The sequence below is a fragment of the Petromyzon marinus genome, chromosome 6, assembly GCF_048934315.1.
Source record: "Petromyzon marinus isolate PM22_M1 ecotype Great Lakes invasive population chromosome 6, UKy_Petmar_22M1.pri1.0, whole genome shotgun sequence".
NCBI classification, from domain to species: Eukaryota; Metazoa; Chordata; class Hyperoartia; order Petromyzontiformes; family Petromyzontidae; genus Petromyzon; species Petromyzon marinus.
The window spans coordinates 12162154-12185463 of record NC_133672.1 but is presented as its reverse complement, the minus strand read 5'-3'; the positions used below and the strand labels follow the sequence as shown (position 1 = coordinate 12185463).

General features: G+C 40.7%; 2 protein-coding genes across 4 annotated transcripts in view; one reads left to right on the top strand and one right to left on the bottom strand.

Annotated features, from left to right (window-relative positions):
- Positions 1–87: 87 nt before the first annotated feature.
- On the bottom strand, positions 88–18936 carry KIF6 (kinesin family member 6). Of its 2 annotated transcripts, none has more exons than XM_032947910.2 (22): positions 18696–18936; positions 13850–13959; positions 12929–13003; positions 12284–12420; positions 11838–11947; positions 10990–11119; positions 10581–10787; positions 10116–10259; positions 9849–9935; positions 8852–8955; positions 7175–7280; positions 6087–6222; positions 5306–5548; positions 4844–4952; positions 4697–4752; positions 4449–4499; positions 4191–4275; positions 3528–3660; positions 2704–2789; positions 2393–2476; positions 1180–1286; positions 88–745 (listed from the first exon to the last, which is right to left on the bottom strand). In XM_032947910.2, the coding sequence occupies exons 2-22, from the start codon at positions 13938–13940 to the stop codon at positions 729–731; spliced, it is 2298 nt and encodes a 765-aa protein (XP_032803801.1). In that variant the 5' UTR covers positions 13941–13959; positions 18696–18936; the 3' UTR covers positions 88–728. The 2 variants fall into 2 exon arrangements, with proteins under 2 accessions (XP_032803801.1, XP_032803800.1); XM_032947909.2 differs by having other exon boundaries at positions 12284–12431; positions 18696–18934.
- A 3174-nt stretch (positions 18937–22110) lies between these two features.
- LOC116939491 (disheveled-associated activator of morphogenesis 2-like) overlaps positions 22111–23310 on the top strand; it is a 118384-nt gene continuing 117184 nt past the window's right edge. Inside the window, exon 1 of one of the 2 annotated variants that reach the window (XM_032947918.2) lies at positions 22111–22555. The gene's annotated coding sequence lies outside the window, so the exon portion shown is untranslated. The remainder of the gene's footprint in view (positions 22556–23310) is intronic. The other variant, XM_032947917.2, reaches the window with a different exon arrangement.

Below are 23310 nucleotides of genomic sequence, written 5' to 3'. Positions count from 1 at the left end.
GAGGGGACCCCTTTGTCTTGTGACCACTTAGCGGTTCTCATGTGGGTTGTGCATGTGTCAAAACACCCAAAAAAAACACCAGAAGCCTTTGTGTGGTCCGTCATGCTGTATTAAAAACATTTCCATCTGTAATGCAAGTCACATGGCACAAAAATGTGGGCCATTGGGCTTTAGCTGCTAATGCAGTTGTGCCAGTCCGTGAATAATAGTTGCTGAACACAGAATTTCATTGTGCAACTAGGAGGGAAGAAAACACAATCTGCCCAGATTGTGTTTTTCCCTTGAGGGATAAAAATGTTATAATGTATGTCCTGTTATAACATTACACAGTTCTTATAACATTACACAGTAACGAAAATACACAGCACAAGTATGACCTGGACTTTTGTTTTAGTGATACATTTACTGACTCGACCAGTTCACAGCTTTTGTTCTCACTTAAAGACAGTATCTTACAACTATTCAAGGACCTAACGAGTCATGTGCGTGATATACTTTAGTACTATTTTAGGTGATCACAATACATACATTTGGAATGATAATACATTACTGATTTTTAAACCATGTATTTTTTTACGCCATAAATGTCCATACAGTGTAAATGTTGTGGTTGGCAACTAGAAATGATGGCTATATGTGTGGACGTCTCGTGGATAAGGCAGTCTCTCGTGCTGTGCTGAGCTGGTCTGGGTTCATGATGGTGAGCCCACTTGAATCTGGCACTCTCGTCACCTGCGTTCTTGAGCTACAAAACAAACAATACAATATGGCAGATGCTGATAAATACATTTTTCACTTTTAAATAATGTTCATATATAGCCCTGTGTCAATCCACTCCCCTCGCCATTTGATTTATTTGACCATACTTCAATACACTGGTCAGTGTGGGTAGGGTGAAGTTGGATAGGGTAGATGCATGAGCAAAGAAGTACAGCTCAACGTTTGATTCTGCTTCATTGTGTTCTGCCACCCACAAAATAGCCTTACAGCAGCCTATAACACCTGTTTCATGCATGGTGGTCAACCTTGTTTAGCGTCCGAGATCTGACAAGATTTGGAATATTCCGAGAAATTTGGTCTGAGGCAACAACACAAATACTTGTTACTTTGGCTTGACAAAAGGGGTCAATCCAAAGAATAGATTACTTGTGAGTCTACAAAGCCATGGCACGTGCTCACCTTTTCCATGCATGAGCTGTTGGCGTGCCTGCACGAATGCCAGGATGTCTGCGTCGATCTTGCTGTCACCCGTCAGTGGGATGGTGGAACCCGGAGCCTCAATTGACCTGCATGGTGCATAGGACACTCGTAAGCACAACTATGGCATAACTCGTGTAATTGCACGTAATGTGACGGGCTCACAAACATTACATTTAATGAAAAAAAAACACAATTTAAGATTGTATTCAATTATTTAATCGAAAATGTTTCTATGTAAATCACTTTTATCGTAAGAGCTGTTTGAGTTACCTTTTTATGAGGAAGAAAGTAAACGAAATGTTTTAACAAAATTTTTTTTTCAAACCTTAACATTTTTCTTCACCTGTGAGAGTGAATAAATTTTTTTTAAAAAAACACTTGGTTCTCGAGTTCTGTTTGTTGCAAATGTGCAGTTGTAGGAATTATTAATTTATTATAAGTATCGACTTACTGGATACTGTATTGATCTTGATTTTAAGCTTTCGTGACTGCAGGAATCCATACTCTGGTTCTTTCGGTAAAGTCAAGTAGGTAGAAAAACGAATAGATCGCGACATTTCGATCGCAACAACAAGCGTTCGTTGTTGCGATCGAAATGTCGTGATCTATATCTTTTTCTACGTGACTTTACCGAAATAACCAATGAGTACTGTATTGATGTTAATACAAAAAAAATAACTAAACCGGAAGGGCAGGTTGGTGTTCACTCATTTTCACTATAAGTGCGAGCAAAAGTTATCAAGGTTCAAATTAAAATCAATTCTGCTTCTTCATTTAAATTCGATGTCCAAAAATAATAAAAAAAACTATTGTCACACACAAATTAACTGAATAGATTTATTACTATTCTGTAATGGTGTGCAAAACAGGAAGATAAAATACAAACATAGGGGCACACTTGGCTTTTATCAAAAGCGGCACTGGTATATTTTGGGAGATAATTTAGTATTTTTGTAACAAACTAATAATTAGTGACAATTTTAACAAGCCTTTCATTAAAAACTCATATTTTTTTACTTGCATGTAAATCCACGTAGCCTACCCGGCGTTACACACAGCGTACAGAGTGTCAGGCGTTAGGCACATATCACCAAAACTATATGCATAATATATTGTTTCCGAAGCATTTTCTGAAGCTTTCAGTTGATTAACCCCATACCAAAACTAATTTCACAAGAGGTCCTGCTGTCACCTGGCAACAGAGGAGTGCTGAGATGCACTTGGTGCTACGGACAATGTGGAGCTTGCAGAGCTGAACCTGCTACTTGCACTGCTTCTGTAAAACACCCAATACACAGACACAACCATTGCATTTGTTAACAATCAAATTCATTATTCACAACAGCCACCAGTAACTGTTGTGAATAAGTATCCTGGCCCAGAAAAAGAAACCCAATGGTTTTTTTTTCTGAAATCTTCACAATACTAGAATAGCTATCCAAAACACAGGTTTGCATCACATATGGATAAACTTTTGAATGTGGCTTTTCTAGTGCTGGGTACCTGTTGGCAGATTGGTTGTATGGGTGGCCTCCACTGCCACTTGGAATGGCTGCTCCCCTAGCCTGGTTCCCCTGGCTTGACACAGCCTAAAACGCAGCATCACACCACAGACATAATCTGAGATGTGCCACTTTAAGATACGGTGTGGTTGAGGGTCATGTGGCACGTTTGTGGAGGCAAAAATTAGTGGATCGCATAAACATGTGGGACTTCTTAAATCAATAGGCTGCAAGGCACTCAATCAATGTGGGTTTTTTTCTGGGTACTTCGATTTTCTTCCACTTGCAAAGCACTTCTTCAAAAAGACATTGGCCAAATACGGGACAATTCTGAACAAGTTTTGACACACAGGCTTTATTGAATAAATAAGTAATATTAGATTATTAAACCACTACATTAACTGTATGTTTTCTTACAAGATTACCAACATTCTGCATAATGTGATATTTCACCTTTAAGCAACATTTATATTTAGCGGTACTTTTTATGAGTGAATGCATAAGTAAATCTCCCTATGTGCATGTACACTATAATTAAAAGAAGAAAAGCTTGCCAATATCTGTGCCAAGATTGTGATTAAGCAGTATATTTTGAGGTGCGCTATAAAATGTGTAGTGTGCGTTGAGATTTTAGGAATGAACGTAGTGACGTAGCATAGTTAGCATGGGCCCTTGGTGCATAGCCTGGCACCTGGGCTCCACTGGCCCATGGGCCCTGGTGCAGTTGCAACGTCTGCACACTCAACAACCACGCCGCTGATTGAATGGATCGTTTCGTCACTCTTCGTCTCCGGTTGCTTTATAAATGCGATGTTTGGCGCTCACCCTGCGAGCGACCTCCCCTGCCCACCAGTCGTCAAAGTCTCTCTGCAGCTTGAGTTTCGCCTTCTCTAGCAGGTGCTGCAGGTGCTCAATCTCCGTTTTCAGCACCTTCAGGCGAGTGAACGCCTCCTTATAGCTGTGCAGAAATAAGTACACTCTTACAACCCGATCTGAGAGTCACATCAACTTAAGTCATTGGGCTGGTGGGTTCGAGTACCCTGTTATCCCAGACCATTTATGTAGTTCACAAACTGCAAGGGTAATTGTTGACCTTCATATACATGGCTAGTTGCACTCCCAGCAAATACATGAATACATGCTGATTATATGTTCAAAGCAAATGTACAATTTTATACTTTCAATTGTAAATTAAGTTAATTATATGTTGTAATTATTTAAAGTGTAAAGTTTTAACTTTTATTTCAAGAGATTTTCAATAATTAAATGTACCCATCTAAAGCCGAAAAATATGGTTATCTCACATGAATCACAATATGATCGAGATTTGTACAGCATCTAAATGCAACCGCATCTCAAAATCCTGTACAGAAGCAGGAGACATTTATTTTATATCGAGAGCCAGTCAGTCGTATGCACAAAACAGAAGGATAAATTAGCAGCACACAAGGTTTGGAAGGATCTTGTAATACTCGAAAAAGACCCAACCTGCTCTTTTCCCCCTCAATACGTGCTCGCAGGTCTTCCTCCACTGGGTCTGACTCGTCAACCCCAGGCAAACCTTCGCTCACTCCTATGGAAGAATGCGAAGAGCCATTTTCAGTGAAAAAGATGCCCATCTAGACAAGGGAGCACTCTGGATTCTTACAAGCTTAACAAATACGTCGCCTGTGAGCAGAATTGTATTGTGTGAGGCTTCATAATATGAATGCACAGGTATTTTAGGAAATAGGCTAACACTTGTACCTTGAGCTGCCCTCTGCATTCGTCTGTGATCGATGTTAGATTTCAGCAGATCTGTAAAGACATTTTTTAAATCATGTTAAAAATTTAACTGTACTGCAACAAACTGTTTTACCAACATAATACAGATAGAGACCCTTAAAATATTATCATCGATATACAATTGGTGGCATAAGAGGCAAACTTAGGAATGTCATGACATCAATGTCCTCAGTAGTTCATCTGCCACAGCAAAACTATGACTGACTTACTTATCTTTGACCTTGCCTGGTTCACGGTCTCCCCTAACGCCTTGGCTTCTGCATATCTGCGCAATGGACACAGAGAGATACATTTATCACAGATTGAAACACGTTTCCACCAATTATTATTTTACTCTTGTAAGGAGGAAGATTTACCTCTGTTTGAGGATGTACTTGTTGTCTTCTATTGTGATGTTGTCAGCATAGTCTCGCCTAAAAATGTCAAATGCCTCCTTTCGTCCAGTTGACTTCTCCCCATACACTACTGGCTCCAAAAAAACAAAAAAATATGTTAATGAAGAAACACAAATACATTTTACCTTCAAATTCCTTCTTTATGAACCTTTTTCAATACAGTATTTTACATTATGGATAAGGTTTGTGGTTCCAGCTGGTGAATATTAATACTTTGAATATTACTTCATCACATTAAACATCACTGTAGGACATGGCACACTTTTAGTGCAATGCTGGAACATTGCCTTGCTGAAATGTATCTGCTTCACCAACCTGCTCTGATCAACGTCAAATAACCTACACAACTGAATGGCATGGGGAGGCCCTCATACAGAAGTGGATTGAAAATAAGGCTATATAGACATGTGACATGTGTCTTACGCCGCATTCCATTTGTTGCTGATGCACTGGCAGAATTTGTCCCGTTGAAACTGGAGGAAGATGACACGTAGTGGTCTCGTGACTGCGCTGGGACCCATTCTGACTCTTTATCGTAGCCAGCCACCGTCTCCCGTTCCCCGTCAGCCTTGAGGCCTTCATCCCGCTCGCCTGTCAGGGCCTGCAGCTGTCGCCCCACATCCTGCACATGCTTGCGCTCCTTCTTCAGCATGCTGACGAGAACGCCTGAGCACAGCGTAGTAGTGAAACGCCGCAAAACCATTTGGAGGAGCAAGTGTGTCTGCATTAGACTCTGCATAACTGTGGCCAAGTTTTAATAAAATGTGACTTTATGATGCTTTTTTTTTATTCCAATACTGTATAGCAATCACAGTCATTGTAACTGTATCGCATACATATACAGCCCATTCGTCAATCCACTGATGGATGAGCAAACTTCCCCAATCAAGACGGATGGTCTGGGTTGTTTAACTATACTTTACCACACTCGTCAGTGTGGTTGGTGAAGTCAGAGACCTTAGAAATTGGGGCATGATAAAGTACAACAACTAATTTTAATGTACTGCCCTAATGTCACCTATGACAACCTGTTGTCCATGGTGGTCGCCCTTCCAAGCACTATCCAGATTGAATGTTCTGGTAGCTTCCAAGATCTGACAATATCAGGTACATTCTAAGTTATTTGGTCATAAGATTTAACTTAACGCTATGCAGTGATTATAACTATATGCAGTAATGGTGTTGCACAGCATTGGAAGGATACTGATTTCATTGTCTCTCTGTTGAACGAGTTCCTTCAGCCTCTGGATATCACTTTCGCTCCCCGGACCATCGTTATTCTTGCTGGGATTTTCCCGTTCTGATCCACCAGAGGACGCCCTTCCCTGCCGAATGTGCCGCTACCCATGACATTCACACATAAAAAAGGCAAGTGATGTTAGGAAGCACCTGTTCAGGTTAGCGTCGTAAATGAATCATGCATTGTACGTGCTGTAAATCTGCAAAGCCCAGCACATGAGATAACCTATGTCGCACCCACTGTATGTGCTTTCAACATAAAAGTTCACTCCCTTGAGCCTAATTGCCAAAAAATTGCTCCCACATGAAACTCACCAATTAAGTCAAGGCAAATTATAATAATTATAAAACAAATGATTGTGAACTTTATTGAATTACCACTCTTGAGAACAGATGTATAAATAACGTCAACTCGAATTACATTAGCAGAAAACACGACATATTATTTTCGTTAAAACCAAATATTAGGAAACTTTAATCCACGTTTGGTGCGCTATGCTTTGAATCTCTCAGCAAACATTATATCTTCCATAATATTCCAGAAAACATATTGTCTTCCATATTATTATATCTTAACGACATAAAATTGAGTGATATGCCACTTAAGCAGAGATGAATGCTATTTGTACTGGCAAGCCCTCTTCGAGGCACAACTCAACATTAAATAGTGTAGAAATCGCAATAGGCCTCAAAAAGCTAAACCAAACGATAACTAAATTTTGTTTTCATTTTACGAGGTCATGCCCACTGAGCTATATAGCTCTTTGTCAGAAGCGACCTGGCTATCACAAATGATAGCTCAATGAAGTGGCTTTTCATGTGGAAATGTATAGCAGCCAAATACTTGAATCGCATGTTTTAAAATGTGGAGGGAAAAATCGGAAGACCCCGATAAAAATCCACACGACCACGTGGAGAACATGCAAACTCCAAAAATACAGGCATCAGGGTTGGAATCGAACCCACGACCTCTGGCATACCAGGCGAGGTAGTCAACACCTCGCCACTGTGTCCAAGGAAACCCAGTGAGAGCCCTCCCTGCCCTTCAGGCACCTTTAGGAGACTGAAGCAGTGATGGATCTTGCGCATGTCAGCCCCCACTTCCAGGGAGGCGTCTGCATCAGCGTCCTCCACGTAACCCCTCACCATTTCCTCCAGCCTAAGGGTACAGCAGTGCACATTAGTCTGACGGATGGCAGCCCACTTGTCTATGGCATTTTATCAATGTCAAAATTGTTCCATAAGGTTGTTTGGATTTCGCAGCATTTTGGGGTAGGTTCTTTTAAGGTGACGGCTAAGATCGTGTACAAGTTTATTGCGCAAGGGCTAGGAGAGGGTTTAAATGTATAGACAAGCCATTACAACTTGACCCTTGGGCTACACCCATTTTAAACCTTTTAAACAGTCTGCCTCAGCAGCTTTCCTCTTTTCTCCTCCTGATGACGATCGCTTGTGTTGTGATCGAAACGTCATTGTTTTCTGTTATTTTCTTTCAACCTATCTTCGTGACTTTACCGAAAGACCCAAAGAATACCATTACAACTTGTTTATTTTTAAACTGGTGTTTTGAATCAATTTTGTAATTTACATCATGGTAAACTTAAAGCTTAATATTCAGCATCGATTGTTTGGAAAGGTGAGCTAAAATAAAATTCCGAATTAATTTGAAAGAGCTCATTATCAAAAGTAAATGTTTAAATAGATGATGGATAACATTTTATCAGATTTGTCTGTTTGGTGAAGGGGAACATTTTAAAATTATTATTATATATGCTTAATTTGTATAAAAGATTGAGGATGTATTCAATCTTACAGTATTTCAAGTGGATTGTTTTAATAGCAGGTGTATTATACACATTGAAATAAAATACCAGGTGTATGAAACCATAATTTAAAGCAAATTTTATCATGAGGGCCTTTGTAAGCTACACGCATATATTCTATACATATGCATTACCCGAACTTGTATGAGAATTATTTTGTGAGGTATATACAAAAGAAATGTGCTTCTTTAATAAATGTTATCTTCTCTTTACAGGGTTTTACATACAAAGTAAATATTGTTCTGCATTAATAGTATGGTATCCATGGGTGGGTAAACTACTGGAAAATGCATTATCACACTGCAAAGCCGGAATGCTAAAGACACCACAGGTGAAGCTTGCTAAACGAATTAGTGAGTGTTTCAACATCTCTTTCAGAGTCCGATTGTAATTTACTCTTAGTAGAAGCGTAACAGAGGCACTTGCGCCCCATCATTTTTTAAAAAGGTAGTAAATTGTTAAGTGATCGCTTTGCAATAGTACTTTTGTTACATGTTTACACCACGTGAGTTATATCAGCATAGAAAATCTAAAGCAAAATTTGCTAAATAAGATGCTACTCATTTTAATTACTTGAACAGTACTAAAACTAAAATAAATTGGAATAAATGTTGATTATAAAAAGACGTCAAGAAAAAAATGATAGATTTATCAATGACAGTTGTTACTCAGAAGCCCTATCACAAAACCAAGATGACACAGCTCTCCGATGTGTGTTGTGGTTGTACCGTGTGTGGATCGGCTTGATGTCCTAACACATCAGAAAGCTATGCAGTACAACCACGATAACCTACCCAGTAACTCAAGAGAACAAACAATATCTAGGGCCCTCTCGTTGACTGTAACCACTATGTGACCCTTAATTCTGCTGCCAACTCCAGTGTTAACATCATGTCTGGTCACATACTGCTGCAGTTCCACAGCATCCAGGTCCTCTGTGCGTGGCTGTCCTGTCACCAGAGCCAACTCATCCCTTAGTTGCTGTATCTCCTTCTTGAGACGCACGATTACCTGCAGGGAAGAAGTTGTAGAGGGCAATGAGTATTGGTTGTATGTAGGTTTTATCAACTATTTATTCTGTTCTGTGTAAATATTATTCATGCATTGCTTGTGTCAAATCACAGATGTATGCAATTATAACATTTCACAATTCTGATTGCCATGCAATGCATATATAATGTGGATAATGTGAATGAATTTGAAATATTATGTAAGAATAAAAACACAGCCATATATTTGGAAATGGGATGGAATTGCATTGGATGTGCATCGTGGGTGTTTAATGCGTTATCCTGAAGTGAGCTCTATGTCAGCCTGGACCAGAGGTGCCACTGCATGCCTGAGGTAGAAGCTTCCTTCCCATTCACATGCTCACAGCAGGTAAAGGGTCTGCAGTTTAGCTTAAGCCGTGCTCACCGGTGGCGCTACCGTTTTGCTAATATTTACATTAATTCCCTAACCATGATTTACTTCCTGGATAATAACACTATGCAGCTGCTTAAGACTGTTATGAAAAATGACTCGTTACACTGCAGTTCATAAACCACATTTCTGTATGACAAAGAAAAATATAAATTATAAAGTATATTGTCTGGAATTGTGGTTTATTATATGGCTTCCCTGGGCGTTTTCTCCCCCATATTCTATTAACATCAGCTCAGACATTTTTCCAGAATATGTATACTTCATGCAAAGAAAAATGCATGTTCTGAAAACATGTGATGTCATTGCACAAACTATGCCTTCATAAGTCATAAATAATGCAGTGAAGCACGATAACTCTGTGTTGTCTTGACGTATTGTTACGAAGGCCTAACTAGAGAGCACAGCTGTACAATCAGAGAGCGTTTCAGACCCTGTTTTGCATTCATTTGTCAATGTCTTCCTAATTTAATAAACCTTACCAGCCTCGGATCGACTTCTTCATTTAAAATAGCTTCATTCTTTATAAGAGCTACTCTCTGAGCAAATCGACAAGTAGAAATGGATTCCTGTAAAAGAACATAATGTCATTACACTTCTCTTAAAACACAGAACATGTTGTAACGTTTGTGAAAAATGTCGTCTCTGCAGCTACGCGTTTTTATTGTATTTACTTTAATTTAAAGTCATTAAGTGACCATTATGTTTTGAAGGTGCAATGTGTTGAGTACAAAGGGTGAGAGACATACATCAATGTTGCGCTTGTCCACAGCCAGAGTGGCGATCATGGTTGTCATGCAGTTGCCACCCAGGCTATCTCTCAGCACCGATGTCATCATGGAGTTGCGGTACGGAACGTGCGAGCGGTTTTTCTCCGACAGCGCTATTATCACCTGGCGACATTACTTTGAGTTATTGTCATACTTTCAGATAAGCAAAGCGCTGCTGCCCACACTCAAAGTCACAAAACATCGCAACTGACTTCTTTATTGTGTTTTTAAACAAAATCAAGTTCAAGGCAATTTTAGCATCAAGTTACATGGAATTCTATATATATAAATTTTCTTATCAAAGTTGCTGAGCACAGACACAGGCCTAAAACACCAAGTGGAACTAACAGCACTGTCGAAGGTGTATAAAGAGTTAATACGTTTTTTGAGTTAAAATATTTGCTGTGATGCCGAATGAGCAATACTGGCCACGTGCAGGCGCACCTGCTCTAGGTAGTGCAGGGAAAGGTTGATGTACTTGGCTTCAGTGAGCAGTATGCCACCCACGCCGGTCTTGGAAACACGCTCGGAACCTGCCAGGTCGACGAGGTGTAGCTTGGAGCGGCACAAAGTGGTGGAGCCAGGCTCCCTCCCACACACGTGCAGTGTGAAGATGCAGTGCGAGCGTGTGGACGCCTGGTTCATTGGTGTCTGGCCAATCGAAATATTTCATAATAGCCATTAAACATAGATATCCTCACAAAGGTTCAATTATATAGCAGACAGCTATGAACTATTTTATGTAATAGTTTTTATTTCATAAAAACTCCTTTTTTTTTTTACAAAAGACAACATTCTGCATTTAGCAATTCTCTGAAATTAACGCATAGTAATCTCTGGGAATTCGTAGCACCTCGGCAATCATGCGATTAGTGTCACCCAAGAAGAGCAGGTTCAGGGCTTCCTCCTGACTGCTAGCCTGGTGCAGTGAGAGGTTCTTCAGATGCACAATTTGGTCTGTGTCCTCCATAAGTGTCACTTTGCTGTCCAGACACAGACATAAAGAAATAACTACTGTAACGCGTATTATTTGTAAATAACACATTTTTTATAAAGCATTTTGTACCGAGAGTATATTGAGAGTAATGAAGGCAGAAACTACCACACCATCCATTATACTTCAAGAGTCATAATGACTACCAGAATTGAATTTACACATTTGCAGTCATTTTTCCCCTAATGGCAGGTTTGCACAAATGATTAAGAGGTTTCTTCTCACACAGCTTAAAGGTCGCGATCTGAGCTTGGCTTTTTTGCTCCAGCGCTGTCCTCCAGACAGTCTCGTCCCTTCACCTGATGAAGGCAGCTTGTGTTGTGGCCGAAACGTCGTGAGAATTTTATTGTGTTATTTTATTTTATCAATGTATTATTTTATTCTCATTCTACGTGACTTTACCGAAAGAACCAAAGAAGATGAATCCTTGTAGTCACGAAAGCTTTAAATCGAAATTTGATTAAGAGGTCTCAGATAAATAATTCTGATGAAAGGGATTTATCCTTCTAAGTCACCCAGCTGTCATTTCAATTACAGGATTTTAGGGCTTGTCTTGGAAGAATAAAAAAAATCAACCGTATCTAATTATAGGCACTAAAATGTCCTGTGGGACCCAAGGGACACGTATATAAGTACTCTCTAAATCGACGTACATTATAGGCCATACTGTGGGCTGATGCAAGCATTACAGCCAAATATGCACTTACGGAAGGTCTTCCAGTTTTGAGGCTTCGTGTCGAGGATTTAACAAATCGTAGCCATTCTCATTGTAGATCTCCAGGTAGGAAATGTGAGCTGTGTACACTCTGTTAGTGTCCTGTTTGGGAAAAGGTACTATGACAAAAACACTGTTTTATTTTGTTACTCATGAAATGCACAATATATTAATACGATAGTGTTTGAGAATGTTAATTTAAATGAACACTATGGAAATTTTACACAAATGTATACACAAATACCACAAATCTATAGCATACATGGAGTTGCTTAAGCTACTTCTTTTCGGTACATAATGTAGAGTGCTGTTTGTAGCGTCTTGGCAAAAAAATTAATTGATCATGCATTACATACGCACATGTCACAATTAATTTTAGACAACTAAATGTATTTTAAACGGGTGCTGCATGCTGGCCATGGCACACATTGGCCCTACCTTCTGGAATTGCTCAAATAGGTAGCCAAGTATCCTGGGAATGATGCCCCGGTCTGCAAAACGTTCAGCCCCTCCTGTGATGGTGAACGTCTTGCCGCTGCCAGTCTGGCCGTAAGCAAAGATGGTCCCATTGTAGCCTGAAAGCACACTGACAGTGTCCAGAGCTCTAAGTGCCAAAGGACAAACCCCACAGATCCTTACATAGAACGTGGGTGGCAATAAGACTGTTGAAAATTTTGATGTGTTTGAAAGCCTCTCTTTACCAATTTGGCCATAGCAAAATATGGTTTATAAATGTACATCAAATGAATGGATTCAAAACGTGATTTTCTTATGAAACTGCTACAGCAGATGTATGTTGGAGCTTAATTGGCCAGACAAACCTCAAAATGTATCTAAAGATGTACTGAAACAAAGAAAAAAACACATTACAATACAGGATCAACATATACAGCACAGTGTATCATTGCCCACAAATTGTTAATGGGAAATATTGGTAAATTTAACGTGAATAAGATCTTGACTGAAGTTTTAGAACCACTGTTGTACAGAATAAAATGTTAACCGGAATGCATTGGTTAAAATGTTTAAGAATATGCTAGATGTTTACTTAACCCCCATAATCCCAGGGCTTCTGGCACATACCTGTCAGCAACAGGCCTGGCAATTGTTTCAAAGATTTCTTCTTGTTTTGCTTGCTGATCAAAAATTTTCTTGAATCTGAACATAGTTTTCCATTAAAAACACGAAAAAACACATTAGTCTGAGGTACACATGGTGCAATTATGTATTTTTAAATATATATTTGTGTTGCCATGACATTTGGTTATTTATTTGCAGGTAGCTCAGTGGCAGAGTTAGCAGCTAATTGTAAGATTTCTAGTTCAAATCCTGGTTGGAGGTTGACTCTACCTATCATCCATCAAGTGTTCATAATGAATACTACATTGTGGGAGATTCAACAGTGGTTATCCTATGGATAGATTCACCCCACCAAAACAATGTGGAATTTGTACTCGTGGCTCAGGGCTGTCAATCTGAGTTGAGCACTGCCTCAATGCTCATTTTAGCAAGAAATCACGTTAACGTTTTAGACTACTAATATATAACTATGCACGTCATGGGTAAGTGAACTTAAATTATAATTAGTATTACTGAAAGTACATCAGAAAACTAATTATAGCAATACTCTTGATTGCAATACTTATATGTTTATGTTCAACAAATACTTGAGTGCCTCTAGGCTTATTCCAATTGTACATGTGCATATCAACGTGATGTTTGGCTATATAATATCCATGACCAGCTTGGGATGGGAAGGCCCTCATCCAACAGTGGATTGATAAAAAAAAAACTTGACGTGTATCTATGCAGTCATACCATTGTAAAGCAGTATGTATTTTTTCAGACTTGGAAACATTTTACAATTACCAATGCAATAACAGCTGTGAATGTTTTGTATGCTGCATGAGGCCCATGGGCCAAATACTGAATATCCCAGGTCTGCTCAAATGGTCTGCTGTCAGATTTAAGACATGGTGCATTCGGGCGCGTGTTTGAGCTTACTGAAATTTGTAACTCTCTCTTTTGTTGTTGACAAAGCCTTCGGCCAGGTCCCTAGGCACCACAAACTCCAACAGTGGAGTCCTCCCATCATCCTCTTCCACCGAGTAAAGCTGTGTCAAACACATCAGACATCACCCATTGTAAAATGATTCTATATGGATTACTGTATAATAAATGTACTAAGGATAATCATTTACGGGTAGGTTATTACCACTACATATGATTTGTATCCCTCCTTATGGAGTACCTTTAAATATTTGTAATTTAGTGATGTGGCTGTGTGAAGCGAGAATAGTTGACAAACTGTTTGCCATTCTGTTCACTGCATATTTAATAATAAAAATGTACACTGGCAGGGATACTGCCAAAAAAAAACACATGTAAAATCCATGTGCGGTGAAAATAACAAAAGCAACTATTCCTTCTGTGCATCACATTAACATATACGTTCAAATCTAAATAACTTTTTTTCAAGAACACCATTCCCAAAGAATGTCAAAACGGCACACATGGTTAAATGCCATCAAAAACAAACGTATGTGAGTAATGTGAGATCATTTAAAGGAATGCACATCATCTTGCATGAGTTTATTTTTTACATGGAGGTGTGCACTACATATGTGGGGAACATACACATCCTCACAGGAAGCAGGCCTCAAGAAATCCTATCAGCTAAATCGTTGACCTCTGTACCTGTGTCTCCTAGTGTTGCTGAAAAGTGCGATAGCTTGGTTTTCTGGTAAGGGGTTCAACTAAAATGTGCATGTGGAGCTTTCCAACATTTCAAATGCGAGGGAGCTGTCAGGCGGCAATACTTTCCAAGGCTTTTTGGAAAAGTAGCACCTGTTAACACGTGTAAACATGTTTTCTCAATTTCAAATCCTTCTATCAGACGGAAAGTGACCCATTCCATCCATTACCCTGAGTGAATAAAGTGTAGTAAGCCAATAAGTTCAGTGCCACGTCTATTAGAGTTTATTCATAATGGGGGATTACAGGGTGAACATATTTCACAGGGTTCCCATTGGAGAACTGGCACTGTGCAATTAAATCACCAATTACTGGGAAACGAATAGCATGAAATCCATATCGCTTGCAATTCACTTAAGTTATACCCCGCACAAATGCGTGGGAAGTGCTTGTTAATAATACAAGTCATGTCATCTATGGCAAACATTGTTGTCTTTGTTATATCCAACAAGGCAGCTGCTCCGCAATTTACGGCACACATATAGCCCTTTAAAACGCAGAGACGCGGCGATAAAGAGCACAAACACAAGGTTCCATGTTTATGGTTGGGATCTGGTACATAGGATTAGCTAGGGTTGGGGCTGATCTCATGCTTAAAGGTTGGAGAAAGGGACAGTGTGAGCGAAGCAGTGAGGGTTAGAGGCAGGATTTGAGTTGGAGTTGTGGCTGAGAATAGGGGACGGGAATAGTGTCAGGGTCATGTTTGGGGTCAGGGGTAAGGACGGGAGTAGGGTTACAGCCAGTGATTGTCTGCTGTCAGTGTGAGGTCAGTGCTGTGCTGGTCGTGTTTGTGTAAAGTTATTGTTTTGTTAGTGTAGTGTGTGTGCCCCTGTAGTGTGGGATTTGTGTTACGATGTTAGTACTGTGTTAAAGTGTTAGTTTTGTGTTACAGCGTTTCTCGGTCTGGTGTTGCAGTGTCCTCATGTTATATAGGCTTGTGTTCGTGCTGCTATATTTTTAGAACGACTAGACATCTGTGAAAAGGAACTTTATAGCTCATCGGATTACTCCAGGATAAATACATATTCTGATCCTGAGAACAACATATTATAAGTACTGCTGGTGTTAGAGAAATTGTAATTTGTTCTTCGATAGTGTTGTTAGAACTGCACTATTGTGGTGTTAGTGTAATTGATGTGTTCGTGTGATAGTGTAACGAGCTGTTAGCTTCAGTTTTGTAACGGCGTTAGTGTTTAAGTTGTTATCGTGTGACTAAAGTACGTACTTTTAGAGTGTTTGTATTTCTGTAGTATAAGTCATGTTAGTGCTAATGAGGGCTGTTGTTGTGTTGGTACTGTTAAGTATGTGTGTGTAATATGTGCAGCATGTTAAACTTCTTTCGCACCGAACGTCGCCAACCGTGTTAGTGCTGTGATAGTGTTCGCGTTAATACGGTAAGGTTACAGAGTTAGTACTGAGTGATCGTACTGTTGTGTTAGTTGAGTTACAGTGTTAGTACTGGAACAGCGATAGTGTTCGCGTTAATACGGTAAGGTTACAGAGTTAGTACTGAGTGATCGTACTGTTAAGTGTTAGTTGAGTTACAGTGTTAGTACTGGAACAGTGATAGTGTTCGCGTTAATGCGGCAAGGTTATAGGGTTAGTACTGAGTAATCGTACTGTTAAGTGTTAGTTGAGTTACAGTGTTAGTACAGGAACAGTGATAGTGTTCGCGTTAATACGGTAAGGTTACAGAGTTAGTACTGAGTGATCGAACTGTTAAGTGTTAGTTGAGTTACAGTGTTAGTACTGGAACAGCGATAGTGCTCGCGTTAATACGGTAAGGTTATAGAGTTAGTGCTGAGTGATCGTACTGTTAAGTGTTAGTTGAGTTACAGTGTTAGTACTGGAACCGTGATAGTGTTCGCGTTAATACGGTAAGGTTACAGAGTTAGTACTGAGTGATCGTACTGTTAAGTGTTCGTTGAGTTACAGTGTTAGTACTGGAACAGCGATAGTGTTCGCGTTAATTCGGTAAGGTTACAGAGTTAGTACTGAGTGATCGTACTGTTAAGTGTTAGTTGAGTTACAGTGTTAGTACTGGAACAGTGATAGTGTTCGCGTTAATACGGTAAGGTTACAGAGTTAGTACTGAGTGATCGTACTGTTAGTGTTAGTTGAGTTAGTGTTAGTACTGGAACAGTGATAGTGTTAGTATTGTGAGTGTTAGTACTGTTACAGTGTTAGTACTGGTACGGTAATAGTGTTAATACTGTTACAGTGTTAGTACTGGAACAGTGATAGTGTTCGCGTTAATACGGTAAGGTTACAGAGTTAGTACTGAGTGATCGTACTGTTAGTATTAGTTGAGTTACAGTATTAGTACTGGTACAGTGATAGTGTTAGTATTGTGAGTGTTAGTACTGTTACAGTGTTAGTACTGGTACGGTAATAGTGTTAGTACTGTTACAGTGTTAGTACTGGTACAGTGATAGTGTTAGTATTGTGAGTGTTAGTACTGTTACAGTGTTAGTACTGGTACGGTAATAGTGTTAATACTGTTACAGTGTTAGTACTGGAACAGTGTTAGTGTTAGTACTGGCACAGTGTTAGTACAGGTACAGTAATAGTGTTAGTACTGGCACAGTGTTAGTACAGGAACAGTGATAGTGTTGGTATTTTGAGTGTTAGTATTGTTACAGTGTTAGTACTGGTATGGTAAGTGTTAGTACTGTTACAGTGTTAGTACGTGTACGGTAATAGTGTTAGTACTGGCAGTGCTAGTACTGGTACAGTGATAGTGTTAGTATTGTGTTAGGAGTGTTACAGTGTTAGTACTGGTACAGTGATAGTGTTAGTATTGTGAGTGTTAGTATTGTTACAGTGTTAGTACTGGTATGGTAAGTGTTAGTACTGTTACAGTGTTAGTACGTGTACGGTAATAGTGTTAGTACTGGCAGTGCTAGTACTGGTACAGTGATAGTATTGTTACAGTGTTAGTACTGGTACAGTAATAGTGTTAGTACTGGCAGTGTTAGTACTGGTACGGTAATAGTGTTAGTACTGGTACAGTGATAGTTAGTATTGTGTTAGTACTGTTCAGTGTTAGTACTGGCACGGTAATAGTGTTAATACTGTTACAGTGTTAGTACTGGTACAGTAATAGTGTTAGTACTGGCAGTATTAGTACTGGTACAGTGATAGTGTTAGTATTGTGAGTGTTAGTACTGTTACAGTGTTAGTACTGGTACGGTAATAGTGTTAATACTGTTACAGTGTTAGTACTGGTACAGTGTTAGTGTTAGTACTGACACAGTGTTAGTACAGGTACAGTAATGGTGTTAGTACTGGCACAGTGTTAGTACAGGAACAGTGATAGTGTTGGTATTTTGAGTGTTAGTACTGTTACAGTGTTAGTACTGGTACAGTGATAGTGTTAGTATTGTGTTAGTAGTGTTACAGTGTTAGTACTGGTAAGTGATAGTGCTAGTATTGTGAGTGTTAGTACTGTTACAGTGTTAGTACGTGTACGGTAATAGTGTTAGTACTGGCAGTGCTAGTACTGGTACAATGATAGTATTGTTAGTACTGTGTTAGTACTGTTACAGTGTTAGTACTGTGTTAGTACTGTTACAGTGTTAGTACTGGTACAGTGATAGTGTTAGTACTGCGTTAGTACTGTTACAGTGTTAGTACTGTGTTAGTACTGTTACAGTGTTAGTACTGGTACAGTGATAGTGTTAGTACTGGTACGGTGATAGTGTTAGTACTGGTACAGTGATAGTGTTAGTACTGTGTTAGTACTGTTAGTGTTAGTACTGGTACAGTGATAGTGTTAGCATTGTGTTAGTACTGTTACAGTGTTAGTACTGGTACAGTGATAGTGTTAGTGCTGGTACAGTGATAGTTAGTATTGTGTTAGTACTGTGTTAGTACTGTTACAGTGTTAGTACTGGTACAGTGATAGTGTTAGTACTGGTACAGTAATAGTGTTAGTACTGGTACAGTGATAGTGTTAGTACTGGTACAGTGATAGTGTTAGTACTGGTACAGTGATAGTGTTAGTACTGGTACGGTGATAGTGTTAGTACTGTGTTAGTACTGTTAGTGTCAGTACTGGTACGGTGTGTGTCGGTTCTGCGAGAGCTCCCCTCACCCCAGCGTTCCTCCTCGCAGGTTTAAGCCGCGCGTAAATCTGAATCGTCTGCTTCACCATTGTTCACCCGAGCGACCCAAAGGAAAGGAGAACGATAACAACAACGATAGGCACAAACGCCACCGACGCATAAATGCAGTTTCACGTCGGGATAAACCTCCATTGATAGTGACTCGTCGACCCCCCCCCTCTCCTTAGCAACAGCCATCAACCACCCGTGGGTTGCCCTTAGCAACGCACGCGCCGCCGCCGCCGCCGTCGTCATCGTCATCGGAGTTTTAGAAACGAGAGAGCGCTCGGCAACTCCTCCACCCCGCTGCCCATCACCACAACAGGGGCCGTCCGTAAATGACGTCACGCGATTTTGGATGACTTTTGACCCCACCTCCCCCCCCTTCGTCACACGGCGTCACAAAGAGTCAGACACCCCCTCCCCTCAAATATGACGTCACAATGCTCTGCTCCCCCCCCCCCCAAAAAAAAACATGCTACAAATCGATTTAAAGCTTTCGTGACTGCAGTGATTCATATTCTTCGTTCTTTCGGTTAAGTCACGTTGAAGGGAAACAATAAAATAATATATAAAATAATATATATTTTAATAATATATATAAAATAATATATTTTATTGTTTCCCTTCAACGTGACTTTACCGAAAGAACCAAGAATATTCTTCAAATCGCTTTAAACTATTGCCATTTTTCGATTGTAGTGCGTATTTAATGTGGCGTTGCACTCTGATGTTGTAGGAGAAAACATTTATTAAAACGTCTATTTAATTAAGTAGAACGTGTTGTCTATATTTATTTAAAGTTGCGCATTTTGATGTGACGTCACATTTCTCAACCCCCCCCCCCCTCGTCTGACCCCACCCCCTAGGTGTGTGACGTCATTTATGGACGGCCCCACATCCCACCAATGCATTCATTCAATGACAAACACGTGGAGCGCGTCTGTGTGAGAGAGCGATGGTGGTGGTGGTTGGGTTCTGATGATCCACAATAGAGGGGGGTTTTTTGGGGGGGGGGGAGGGTTAAATCGCGTAAATATATGTGTCGTTAACCCCGGCACCACCCGACACAGCCAATTAGTAAGGTTCGTCACGTCAACAGAACGTGTCAATTCGTAACGAGTGCAGCACGCCGGTGTGTTGGAGAGTAAATCCACAACATTTACAATTTGAGTACGACGTTTTGCCGGTAATTACAACGAGCATCATCAGGCGGCAGTCAGATCTGTGGAGAAAAGGGGATTTTTCTGTGTAAACAGAACGTGACAATTGCGTACTGGTACGGCACACCGGTGTGTTGTGAGCGTACATCCACACCACTAAACATTTGAGTACGACGTTTCGCATCAACAGGCGACAGCCAGATTTGTGGAGAAAAAAAATATTTTTCTTAGCTGTACTAGTAACGAATTGGCATGTTCCGTTTACGTGACAAGCCTTACTAATTGGCTGTGTTGGGTGGTGGCGGGTTTAACGACACATTGATATATTTACGGAATCTAAACCAAACATGCTTCTATTATGGATACTATTGGTCGCAAAATCCTACGTATTCTTAGCTCTTTCGGTAAAGTCACGTTGTTTTATATATATTTTATTATTTTATTGTTTAAATAAGAGCTAAGAATATGAATTACTGCAGTCACGAAAGCTTTAAATCAAAATTTAAAATCCTACGTGTTAAACGCTTCTAATAATGTAATAGTGATAAGGTGTTAAAGACCTGATTGACTGATGTCAATTTGAAGTTCGAGACGGCCTGCAAAGCCGAGTTACTGATGCTAGTTCAGACGCTGTTCTAGAAGGGTCGGAGAGTTGAGTGAGCAGAACGGTGGGAAACCTGAGTGATTTTAACTAAAAACTAACCTATATATTTTTTCTTTTACCAAGTAAAGCCCACTGAGATGCATGGATTTTTTTCAGAAGTGACCTGGCCCTCAAGCGATAGCTCAGTGAAGTGGCTTATCACGCAGACATTTGTCGCGACCAAATACAGCTAAACGCATGTTTCTAAATGTGGTGGGAAAAACAGCAGGACCCAGATAAAAATCCATGCGACCATGGGGAGAAGATATAAACTCCAAACACACAGGTGTCAGGGTTGGCATCGATCCCACCGCCTCCTTCATACCAGGGGACGGTGTTAACATTTCGCCACGGTGGCCCATACATTCCAAAGATGTTCTCGAAAGCAGAGTGACTCATGGAAAGATTAATTATGTTCTGGAAATGCTCATCTACTGGGTGACATGAAGGTTTGAATGTTCTAGGAGGGATATAAAGTTGAGTGACTGGTGCTCAGTTTAATAGTGTTCTAGAAGGGCTCGAAAGCTGACTGGTGCCAATTCCAATGATGTCCTAGAAGGACAATATATACGTGACTTCTAATATAATAAGTCTCACGTAGCAATCAAATTCTGCACTTTGCATCATCGCCCTGCCACGCACGGCCACCGCTAGTGGGCGCCGCTTGTACGCCAGACTTGGAGAGTCTCCACAATAATAATTGAATACTTTTATTATTTATCCAGGCGAGCAACACAAAAACGTGAATTTTTGTTCAGAATGATTCTGCATTGGGGTTGGTTGTTTTTTGTGTGAAGATGTTTTTAGCCAAACGATGAGTGTTTATTCATGTGGAAGGAAACCGAAGCACCCGGAGAAAAAACCCACGCGCACGGTACGGCAACCTCCTTCGACGTCTACGGTAAAGGCCCTCATTATTACTTTCGTCCTCAATATTTGGGATATTTGGCATCGCCTTCCAAAAACCGTATGTATCATTATGTATTTTTTATTTAATATTGTTGTACAATTACAGCATAAAATGACAGAAACGGCTAAACAGTAACATGGATTTGTTAATTACAGTAAAAGAAGTTCAACATACATAATACAATAATTACAATCCCCTGTTAATCCACAGCTGGATGAAGACCCCCCCCCCCCACTCACCACCACCATTATATCGCGGCCATAGGGGGGAACTACTTAACCATAATTTACCAGGCTAGTCTGTGATAGTGGTCGTGTTCGCTAATTGAACTCAAGTAGCCAGGTTCATAGCGCAGTAAAGCCAACCATTGCGCCGGAATTCGAGCTTAATTATTATGCAGGTCACAATTAAATGTCCAAATATATAACAAAACTACGGTCGAGTTAGGCACCGACTTAAGACCTAACAACGCAATTAATCGACAGTCACCCACTGTGGGTTTTGCATTGAGTAATCACGGTTGGATGTAACTTTTTTTTGGTGGCCAGTGCGCTAACCACTGCGCCACCGCTCCACGAGCGAGCGAGTTGGAGAGGTCCGCTCGCTGCGTTGCGCAGAGGCAAGCGATCTGGGCTGGGGCGGAGCGTGTGGGAGGCGGAGGGGATGGGACGTGGGGCCCCGGGTAACCCGACCCAACCAGGGGCCCTCCTGCTCCCTCTCTCCCCGTTCCGCCCACCTCCCTCCTCGATCTGTCCCGGCGAGCTAACCCCCCCCCCCCCAAATCGCCTCCAATTCCTCCCCTCCTCTCTCGCAGTGGTGTAAAGCCGAGCACATCACAACATCACCAAACCATCACCACCGGCAACCCTCAATCGTCGCAGGTGACAGGCATGAGCGGTGCGCTCTCCGGCGTTGTTATCGTACACAGCTACTGAGTTATATACACACAACAGTATATATACACATTACTGTGTTAGCTGTGCTGCGTGCTAACTGAGAGCTGGGTCTGCCACGGAAAGAAGAGGGAAGAAAAAAAGGAAATCTGCGCCGCTGATTTTGCTCAATTGAAGGGATCGATTGACTGCACGGCTCCGCAGAGGGAACAAACTGATCCCTCCATCCCCGACTGCTCCGGTAAGTCATCTCCATCATGTGGAGCCACCTCGTACAGGTTCACTCACACCTACAGTTGTCACCTGTCCTGATGTTTCACGAGTCGTCCTCTTGTTGAAGGTAGCTGTCCTGAGAAATTATATGAGTCTTACCGGAACAATTAAAACATTCAAAGCCCCGGTTATTTTTTTGACTGTTACATGTAGACATCCCTTCTTTCCATGATACGTCCCGGTTATTTTTTACCCCAAAGTTGGCAACCCTCCCGACTAGACCGGCGCTCGGATGAAACTGCTCCTGCCGGCGGTTTGGGATTTCTACTCCATTGGAACATGATGGAGGAATTGGACTCTTAAGCTAAATTTTCATTTGGCATTAACCCAGCCCGTGCAACCGCTAACAATATCCCTAACTCCTTGTGGAGTTTGAATCCCAGACTGGTCATTATTTTTGTCTTTTGCTTTGGGGTATTCGGCTTGTTGTAAGTTATAGCCTCTCGCACTTTTTGAAGCGCAGAGTTGGCAAAACGCGCACGTATATTTAGTTATACGTACACATTCACGCCGACGCACTGCTACACACGCACAAAGACAAGAGATTCCCCGTACAGGTTGCTGGAGAAATTGCCGTTAACACCTCCGAACGCACTTATACGTACACACTCACACACACACACGCAGAAACATACAAATACGATCGCCATGCTTTTAACAAATATACAGAAATTCAAGGATCACCTGTTTCAGCCTTGTAGACCGAGAAAGCGAGTGCTGCTA